Source organism: Anastrepha obliqua, chromosome 2, assembly GCF_027943255.1.
Source record: "Anastrepha obliqua isolate idAnaObli1 chromosome 2, idAnaObli1_1.0, whole genome shotgun sequence".
Lineage (NCBI taxonomy): Eukaryota > Metazoa > Arthropoda > Insecta > Diptera > Tephritidae > Anastrepha > Anastrepha obliqua.
The window spans coordinates 69,837,311-69,848,462 of NC_072893.1; the positions used below are offsets into that span (position 1 = coordinate 69,837,311).

General features: G+C 34.1%; 1 protein-coding gene across 2 annotated transcripts in view; it reads left to right on the forward strand.

Annotated features, from left to right (window-relative positions):
- The window catches only part of LOC129237481 (ADP-ribosylation factor-like protein 5B), a 42,657-nt gene extending 36,492 nt beyond the window's left edge, over window positions 1–6,165 (forward strand). For both annotated transcript variants that reach the window (XM_054872260.1, XM_054872261.1), the window contains 3 exons: window positions 172–297; window positions 378–487; window positions 4,557–6,165. In XM_054872260.1, the coding sequence (XP_054728235.1) occupies window positions 172–297; window positions 378–487; window positions 4,557–4,605 (285 nt within the window). In that variant the 3' untranslated portion in view covers window positions 4,606–6,165. The remainder of the gene's footprint in view (window positions 1–171; window positions 298–377; window positions 488–4,556) is intronic.
- The last annotated feature ends 4,987 nt before the right edge of the window (window positions 6,166–11,152 follow it).

Consider the following 11,152-nt stretch of genomic DNA (forward strand, 5'->3'; position numbering starts at 1 on the left):
AATCAAAATACCTAGCAATATCATCACAGTTGTATATGGAAAAATAATGCAGCAAAAATTTCAATATTTTGACCGCAACTGTAAATAAACTGCATATTTATTGTAATATAGCAAGTCGTATTATTGTTTTATTTTAATTGAATACCATTTCCGCTTTTATTGTTTTTACAGTTTATCATTATGGTCATCGATTCGACGGATCGTGAGCGTTTGGCTGTGACGCGCGAAGAACTGTATCGCATGTTGCAGCATGAGGATCTGTGTAAAGCCAGTCTATTAGTTTATGCAAATAAACAGGTTTGTCAGCACGCTGCTGCTTGTTTGTTATTTTTTACTCATAAATTGATATTTAAATTCTTGTTTTCACTTTCGTGCAGGATCTCAAGGGTGCGATGTCAGCTGCGGAAATTTCGCGTCAGTTGGATTTAACCTCGATTAAGAAACATCAATGGCATATACAGGCGTGTTGTGCGCTCACCGGCGAGGGGTAGGCAATTATAATTATATTATATTTAATAACGAGATGAAAGAAAGCAAGCAGAAAGATAATTCCAATCGCTTTTCGGAGGTGTTTTTGTACTGCGCGATTTACTCCTTTGTGTATTTACGTAATTGTGACATAATTTTATTTTTGTTCACTTAATCTCTATTATAGGAACAACATTCAAACACTTAAGTGCTTTTATTCATTTATTCTTGCTGATACGTAAAGAACATGTCAAACAGACAAACGCTTGCCTATGAATTTGTACAGTGAGAAGTCTTAAACAAACAAACATTTGTTGTCATAAGCGTAACCAGACCTCTTAGAAGTTGGAAGTGCTAATAACGTGCTTAGAAAACAATGAAATCTTTGAAGGGCGTGTTCATGCTTCCAACAACAAATAAAGAAAAAGTAGAATCAAAGAATTTTTAATCAAATCATTTGATTATTGCGTGCACCGTAAGGTGTTAGCGTACATTGAGGCATACGTGAATCGGGCTTACGGTATCGAATTAACGTATTTTCGTATTTGACCAAGAGCTGTCACTTCAGCAACAGTTCACCAAAGATTTGAGGGAATGTTTTATGCTGTTAAAGCAACCAAAGGTCTTGTAAAGTAAGTGCTGGGAAGTCAAGTTTTTCATTTATCTGTATATCGTCAAAATAGAAGCTTGTTCCCTTTTTGATCTTCTGTTTGGGTGGATATCGCTGGGCACGTTTTCAATTCCAATTGCTGCTTAGTGCACAATAAGGCATTTTTTATATTTGTCATGCAAAATTTTATCTAAATTAGCAAGCAATTCTTCATTTTACCTTTTTAAAACATACTTAAGAATGGACACGAAAAATATTGGTCGGGCGAAAATCGTTATAACATCCAATTTTTCTAAGCTATCAAAACAATTTTTATTTCATTTACCTCTTTATTAAGCGCATTATATTAAACAAAAAAACGAATATCAATTCTCTTTGTTGTAAATAAAATGACGCAATTTAGATTTGACTCCTTTCTTTAGGCGATGGGCATCAGTTTTTGGTACGATATCTGCTGCTCTGTGACAATTCATTTTAAAATGTTGGTCATTTTTAATTTCTTTTTTCGCTGTTAGCAATTTTCTTTTAACAATTGCTCTATATATTTTTCAATGGGTCACAATTGTGGACAGTTTGGTGGGTTGTGGTCCTTTTGAACAATAATTACCGCGTGGCTTTCATACCAATTCATAGCAAGACGACTATACTGACGCGATGCTAAATCGGCCCAGAACAGAATTGAGCCTTTATGTTGTTTTGTGAATGGCAGCAAACGTTTTTGAAAACACTCCTTCAAATAAATTTTTTGATTTTTAGTGCCCGTGGTAATGAACGCTTTGTTTTTCATACTACTCTAGCAGATGGCTTGACACACCAAATATTTTTTAGGGAATTTCTGCAACATTTTTAGATTAAAGAGTCCTCCTCTCTGCAGTATAAAACTCAGCGCCCTGAATCTGCTTAAAGTCCGCTTTGACGTATGTTTCATCGTCCATAGTTGCACAGCCATATTTATGAATGTCTTAATTATGTAATTTTCACCCATTCGTTCTTATTTGGTTTATCATTTGAATTGAGTGCTGCGATCTATTTATGTGATCGTAAACCTTCACTTTTACGCACTTTTTGGACGTAACCTGTCGACATATTGACCTATTTTGCAGCATCTCGAAATAATGACACCACCACTTTGGCTTTTGACTACGACTCAAATCCTTTGTTTCTTCCATTTCCAGGCCTTCGTTCCACCGACAAGGTTTCGTTAAACTTACGCATAAGCTACCGTATTTTTCGAACTAATTAAAATTTTTTATATGTCATTGTGCGACAAATGACCATTTTCTTGCTTGCTTTTGCCAAGCTCACACTTCACCCAACCCATTTTAAAGAATACCTAGCAGTTACAAAAAGTGAATAGGCCACTATATACATATTTATTATTTACAATTTACGCAAATAATGAGTAAACACAATTGACTAGTTTTTTTCATGTCCATTCTTTACCTACTAAAGCTGAGAAACAAAGTCAGTAAAGTATCCCCCGCTTTATTAAAATAACATAAAATTTCCCCTTTTACTACTTTATTATCTTTTTAACAAATTTGGCGTTGTCACCGTTGGGATGCCTTAGTATTGATTAATGCCTATGTGTTAGTTAGCTCAGCAGTCCAGTTAGTCAGCTAAATACAGGGTTAACAGTTGGGATAATACTTAAAGAATTACCCATTTTAAGGCCACACAAAGACTCCGTCAAGCCAAAAGTTTATAAGGTAAAGACCTTTTACCTGCAATAGGGAATTACTTAACATTGGTAAAGTAGGCATCACGAAAATAGTAGGTCATTATTAGTATCTCTCAAAAATTCTCATTGGGAATTAAACAGTGTGTAGACTATGTGTGTAGGATGATGAAACCACCTTGGCAAAGACAAGACTGTACATCTTTCATCGAGATCAAAGGGATCCGAACGAAATCAAGAATACTCCTGTTGCATGCATTCTGAAATTTATCCGCAAGACGGAAAGAATTTGGCCTCTAACCTCGAAGAGGACTGGCTACATCGTAACGGTAACATTCAATAGAAATTTTGCCACTTGCCACTCTCTTTCCATCTAGGAAAGAATGGAGTAAAGGATTCTCACTAAACAACTTCGACCCTACAGTCTACACAGATGGCAGTAAAATGGATTGTGGTGTTGGAGCTGGCATATATTCTCATAGACTTAAAATTGAAAAACCTGTGCGTCTCCCTTATGCTTGCAGTGTCTTTAAGGCGGAAGTACTGGCAATTGGAGAAGCTTGTAGGCTACTAATCGCAGATGCCTCTTTTAAGGGCAACATCGCTATTCTTTCGGATAGCCAAGCTGAAATTCAGGCACTGGATTCTGCGACAACAACCTCTAAACCGGTGGAACAAAACAGGAGTGGCCTTACCACCTAAAGCGAAAACCATAAAGTTACCTTAATCTGGGTCCCGGGACGCCTAGAGACTAACGGCAGTCATAACTGGCTTTTGGTCTGTGGGAGAGCAAGCAGCCAAAATGGGCATCTCTCACAACACATACTGTCACAGTTGCAAGCAACCGGAGAAAAAGGAAACAATCTTCCATTTCCTCGACGAATGCCCTGCCCTATGGAAGGACAGAATGTTAACCCTGGGCAAACCCCTGTTCGAAAGTCTTGAACAACTGTCTGGCTTAGATGTCATCAACCTGATAAGGTTCCTGAACCGCACAGACTGGATATAGTCATGCTGTAAATAACTGGTAAACAAGTTGGTAACGAGGATGTGGCAACAAAATGGTGCCGAAACGCTAGTTAGATTCTGGACGAATCACCACTTAAACCAACCAACCATGCCATTCAATCTCCAAACACGTTGCTGTGTTTACCGGCCATTGGACGATCGGCGCACAAGCAGAAAAGCCAATTTTACCATTTAATCCCCACTGCAGAAGCTATGGGGACCTTTCAGAGAAGGAGACAGTTGAGCAATTTCTTTGTAAATGTCCGGGTTTGGCAGTAAGGCGATTAAGGTTACAGTGCGCCAACCTAAATCCCATCAATCTTCTCCATTATATTGTTATTTTTGTAGTATCTTATTAAACACCATTTAGAGCGGTTATAAGACCCACAAAATGGTTCTACGAAGAAAAAAAATAAGGGCCTGTAAGGTCTAAATGAGTTAATCGTATAGACCGACAACCACCATGACCTAACCTAACCGAACTTAACCTAGAGTGGTTAAACCATCAGTAGTTGAGTGCTGCTGGAGTGACAGCCCTTTGTCGAATATAAATTAGAGTTGTTCAGGTAAAGTAGAACCGACTGTCCTGCTAACAGTTAGGCCAGCAATCGTCGTCAAATATGTCACCTAACAGTAGGTCCAAAAAACGAGCTGCTTCGAAGTCACTCTCTTCATTCTATCAAAATACACTTCTCACAAAAGAGGTTGTGCTTTGCTTTTTTGCTTCCCTTCTTTTCACATCAAAGTTATTTATATTTAAATATTTATTGATAATTTTTTTTTCTTCAACAGTCTTTATCAGGGTCTTGAGTGGATTGTGCAGCGCATCAAAAAGAAATGACAGACGTCAAATATGGACTGCGATAGGATATAGCTAATTAAATATAATAATACAATGTAAAAAATCTTTATTTTAATAACAAAATGTAATAAAGATTAAACATAAAATAGAAAGTAGCAAAAACAAAACACAGAACAGTAGAAACCAACTTATATTATAGTATAAGAGCGCATAGATTAATACGCGCTACTAAAGGGTAGCAACAATTTAAAGCAAATAAGATCATAGAAAAAAAAAATACAAATACATACAAAAAATTAAAAAATGTGTGAGCGTAGCATTAAATAGTTTTATGATTATTTTAATTAAGCAGGACGAGCGTAGAAAATAATTGGGGGAAAAGAAATTCATTATTTTCTCGGTAGATGGCTGTAATGATCGATATCTCGTAAAGTGTCGATCAAACAAGTTAAAGTTTATGCTCGTTGTCATGGTGGCATTTCAGGCATTTTTGATGTTGAAGAAAATGTCGATAAAATCACGGAAGTAATTGAAGTTGACCGACATTTTAGTAATCGTAGCATCGCCCAGGAGCTAAAAATCGCGCATAAAACAGTTTTAAACCATTTGCGCGAAAATAATGGATTCTTTTTTCCCCAAACCTAATATATCAGACAACTTTAAATTTATTTTATTTTAACATCGAAAAAGAAAAAGCAAGTAATATTAGCAGCAAATGGCTGCAAAATTAACGCTGTTAGTTTTAGCAATGACTATTTATATTTAATTTTCTAAAATTTTATTTTAATTGCTAACCACTTTTTGTGCTCAGTTGTTTAGGCTTAGACCAATAATTAATTTCGAAAATTCTTACATTTATAAATTCAGTTCAAATAACATTTTTAACATTTTTAAATTTATTTTATATGCAGTTATCATTTAAAAATTGTGCACTCTTTTATTTTGTCATTTTTGCTTTACTTTTTAATTGAATAATAATAAAAAAAAAACTTCCTACGGAGTTATCAAAAAAAAAAAAAAAAAAATACATCAATACTTCATGAGTGAGTAAAGTTTTGCAATGAATGCAATGTAGAGCAGCTTTTATAAAATGTATGAATATAAAATCGAGTGTATGCAAATAAATATGAAAATTCTGATTCAGTAATGCTTAATATTTGGAAAGCATATAAGTTGTATGAGTACAAAATAATTTGAGTTTTTTTAATAAGCAAAAGAAAAAATTGCAATATATTGTATTTAAAGCAAAATAAATCTTCCATTTAATAAACATAATCATTATGCAAAACAAATACAAAAATGTGTGAACAACGCACTAGTTACAGTAACACGAAATATATTTACTTTCAATTCAGTGTTGTTTAATTACATAGATGCATGCATACAAGCAAACGAAATTATGCTATAATACTTATTGCAACAGTAAAATGTTAGAAAAAGTAGTAGTGAGCAATAAAAAGGCAACCTTATATTTAAATGTTCTCTAAAGCATCGAAGTAGGAAATGCTCACTTGCTATTTGCCACTGTGAATTAACTTATGTATAGCTATGCATAAGGAATAAGTGAAATTTAGGTAAGAAATGACATTTGCCAAAATAATTATAAAAAATATAAACAGAAAAAAATTAAAAAAAACCAGTCTATTTGTAACTAACATAAAACAATTTAAACGATTTTTGTAATTATAAGACATATGAAGAGAAAAGGTATACCGAACTAAATTAATAAAACTAATTAATTTTAAAATTGTTTGAATTTATTTTACACATATTTTATTGAACCAAAAAAAAATGAGGGCTTTAAGGGGTGACGGGTGGTCAGAGGCGCGAAAAAATGATGATTTTCAATTTTTTTGTTTTTTTGCCAGTCAATTGTGTGGAGCCCGTTTCTCCAGAAGTCCCTTGCGGTGATCATCACAATTCCTTGGAGATTCATCTAAAATCAATCGGACAAGAGAAATTAGTTTTATTAAGGGGGTATTCTGGTCTAGAAATTTGAAAAAGCTATTTTTTTTTGCATATTTTCAAAGTTTAGACCTTCAAAAATATGCCCTTCAACGGATTTTTCAAAATTCGAATTATTTTCGGAGATACTGCGGATTTTGTGACGTGGCGTCTAAGCCGGCCGAGTGGAGCGAATCGCACAATGAACGGCAGATGTTACCGAACGATGTGTGGGCTCGTTCTTTCCAGAAAATCTTTTGTATCCCACTCAACCTTTATTTATTCTATACATATAAGTATATATACTTTGTACTTCTATAATATATACCTGGAAATATATATACATATATATTATATATCCAGGGTGAGTGAGTAGTAAATATTATGTTCTAAGTTATTCTATTGGAATTGTTGCTCAAACTTCAAACGCGATTTTCTCAAAACTACTTTTTTTGAGATGGTCGTCATGATATCTCAAGTTCCACTTGACCGATCGCTTTGAAGTTTTTTATTATACATCTGTATATCGCGCCTGCCTCGTATTTTGAAATATTTAAGTTTGAAGTATTTTTAAAAATTTTGAAAAGGTAAAAAAAGAGGGTAAACAAATTTTTTTTTTTTCAATTTGACGCCATTTTGTGATTTGTTTTTTTTTTTGATTTGACGTAATCCGATAGCGACATCCTAACTAATGAAGAATTTTTTTAATTTGTTTGGTTTAGATCACTGCAAGGGTTGGAATCATGTCAACGATGGAGCACCGTTTTTTATGTAGCGCCGGCCTGTAATTCCACGATTTTTTTATTTTTTTTTTTATTAATTTTTTTTTATACTTTCCAATATTAATAAAAACCATAAAAAAATGGATAGTAAAAATGTTTTTAATTTTTTTAGTTTTAAAAATACCTAAAATTAAGGCGTCTAGACCCCCTAGAATACCCCCTTAATATATAATTTTGTCCCTGATCGATGCTTTTTCTTTTTTTTTCAAAATTACAATACGGCGTACTCAGGAAATATTTTTCAGATTTTTGAGACAATTAAATGTGTAAAAAAATCGAAATTTTTGTCAAAAAATGGCCATTTTAGCCATTTTTGATAATTTTTTTTGGGATAGAATTTTTTTTTTTTTTTCAATTTTCGACGAAAAGGTCGCATAGTACAACTCTTTAGCTTTAAAACCCATTTTTTAAAATTATTGTACGATTTTTTAAAAAAAAGTTATGACATTTTGAAATTAACAGTTTCAGTTACGTATACGTTGGGTATAACGTCTATTGGCGTAACTGAAACTGTTAATTTCAAAATGTCATAACTTTTTTTTAAAAAATCGTACAATAATTTTAAAAAATGGGTTTTAAAGCTAAAGAGTTGTACTATGCGATCTTTTCGTCGAAAATTGAAAAAAAAATTTTCTATCCCAAAAAAAATTATCAAAAATGGCTAAAATGGCCATTTTTTGAACTTTTAGGCTTCATTTACCAAAAATCCTGACGTGATGGAGCATTTTGAAGGTCAGATTCGTTTTCAGCGCATAAAAAACTACAAGAAACAAGTACAGCCATTCTAGAAACTCACCCTCGCAGGACTGTGTTATTGATTGGAGGTCCATACGTAGTAACAATCAATTTTTTTTCTTTGTTTTTACTGGAATTTACATTGCGCGTGCGATCTCGCATCAGGTGCGAGATGATTGCAAAAAAATTAATTTCCGAAAAACATACGCAGGTTGAGGAGTTATGATTATTGTTGCATCACCCTAATGCGAATATAAAAACATTCAAATATTCACTCATAACGTAAACTAAAACAATCATGTTTTATTTTAAGTATATGAATATTCAGAAAATAGCAGGAAAAAAGAATAGCACTAGCTCCAGACCATCAGCTGAACAAACTAAAACAGCATTTGATATTTATGAGTTATACCATTGACTAAGTAATCACATAGAGTCACAGTCTCGAACAAATATTATTTTGTATTTCCACTGAAATGAGCTGCGCGACTAAATTTTGTGAAATATGCCAATAATTCGGTATCATGTGGAATTAGCAGCAAATTGATAAATATGGCATATTATGGTGCAAATACCGCATAAATTTGAGAGGTCAGTTGATGTGTGAGTTCGATATGTGAGTTTGTTTCTCTTTCTCATTATTATTGAAATTCAATTACAAGGAGAAGTCGAAAATAAACAAGACTGAGCAAAAATAGAAACAACAGGAGCTTTGTTCTGATAGATTCGAGTTTATTTATTCAAAATAGTCCCCTCTGGCCGAACACTGTTTTACGCGATCTAAAAGTTTTTCGAAAGAGTGCTTCAGTTCATTGACCGGAATGTCCTTCAGGATGTCGGTACAAGTCTTTTGGATGGCCTCTATGGACGCAAAACGTTTTCTTTTCATGGCCAAATTCAATTTTCCGAATAGGTAGAAGTCACAGGGTGCCATATCAGGCGAATACGGTGAGTGATTGATGGTTAAAACGCGATTTCTAGTCAAAAAATCAGTCACAAGAGGGGATCGATGGGATGGTGCATTATCAGGCAATAAGCGACAGCTTCCTCCTTCGCGGTATTCAGGGCGAATTCGACGAATACGATACAACAAACGATTCAAAACTCCAAGATAGAAAATTGCCTTGACGGTTTGGTCCATTGACACGAACTCCTTGTGGACAATTCCTTTGGACTCGTTCATTGTCATTTATTTCCTCACAACCATTTCTGAAACGAGTAAACCACTCATGAACTCTGGCACGAGATAGACAGTCATCGTCATAAACTTTTTTCATCAATTCAAATGTTTCGGTGAACGTTTTCCGATTTTAAAACAAAATTTGATATTAGCTCTTGGTTCAAAACTCATTTTCGTACCGATGACACAAACATTCTGCACTTCAGACGCAATAACTTCGCTTCCACTGAACCGAATCTCACCAAGCTTTCACTGGAAGTCAGCTAAGGATGTAACTTCCAGCGCACTAACTCATTAAAAAGATGACCAAACACATTTTTATGACGCCAGTCTTATTTATTTTGGACTTCACCTTGTACATCTAAGTATCAGGTGTATCTGTTTATAAACTGAGAGTGTACGAATAAATTGAGTGACCACTGTATGTGGCATATAAATATTTAGATAAAAAATAAAATATAGCAGAGTAAAAGAAAATACTAAAGGGTGATTTTTTAGCTATTATCTTTTTAAACAGTTGGTTTAAACAGCTGACGCACGTTTCGTGTTTTGTTTCACTGTCAAACATCTTCAGTTTGGTCTATAATTTAACCATGAATCGTCTTACAAACGAACAACACTGGCAAATCATTGAATTTTAATATAAAAATGCGTGTTCTGTTAAGAAAGTTTAAGATCCACTTTTTTATCGAAAAATTGTGTTCAGCGACGAAGTTCATTTTTGGATCAATGGGTACGTAAATAAGCAGAATTGTCGATTTCGGAGTCAAGATCAGCCAGAAGAATTGCAAGAGCTACCAATGTATCTAGAAAAGGTCACAGTTTGGTGCGGTTTGTGGGCTGGAGATATCATTGGACCGTACTTCTTCAAAGATGCTGCGAATCGTAACGTACCTGTGAATGGTGAGCGCTACCGTGTAATGATATCAAACTTTTTTCCCCCCAAAATGCAAGAACTTGACTGGCTTGATATGTGGTTTCAGCAAGACGCTGCCACATGCCACACAGCACGCGTAACAATGGACTTGTTGAGAGGCGAGTTCGGTGAACATTTTATTTCACGTTCGGGACCTGTCAATTGGCCACCCGGATCGTGCGATATAACGCCTTTATATTATTTTTTTTGAGGGGCTATGTTAAAGCTCATGTCCATTCAGACAAGCCTACCTCAATTAACGCATTGGAAGTCAACATTAAAGCATTTGTGTGTGAGATACCGGCCGAAACATTGGAAAGAGTAAGCCAAAATTGGAATAAGCGGATGGACCATGAAATAATTTGCATGAAATAATCTTCAAACATTAAATTATTGTATATGGATTGTACTATCGATTTAAATAAAAATGGCATGCATTTTTCTGAATTTTACGTGTGTTTCTTTGAAAGACTTTCCTATAGTTCTTAAAAAATCACCCTTTATAAACAACATCTAAAACTTAAATTTAATAAATGAAAAATACCTTCAAAAATAGTAATTAATTCATCAAATTCAAAATATTGTCAAAGCATAAAAGATTCTAAAAAACAAAACAAAATTTTGTATCATATAAGGTTACATATGCAAACATACATACATGTATACATATGTACGTTTACCGCACGCTTGCTCTGTGAGTGCTTCGTGTCGTTTTATTTTTGTGTATACGAGCAAAGACATCCTCTCTCCCCTATAGAACTTGTAGCAACGGTTCGCCCATCCTCTTCTTTTCACCTGACCGACAGCATCAATATGTGTGTTTGCCAAAAATTGAGTGACTGTGACTCTATCTTATTACTTATTGAATGGTTTTCCACTTTAAGATTTATCAGCTTTTTTTCTGTGAAAATAAGTAGGCTTTGATAGAAATATTTTTGTATAAAAAGGGGAACATTTTTGAAAATATATGTAAAACGTAATTTGTAGTGCAGCAGAATTTTTTTTTAACTCCATTTATTAAATATTATG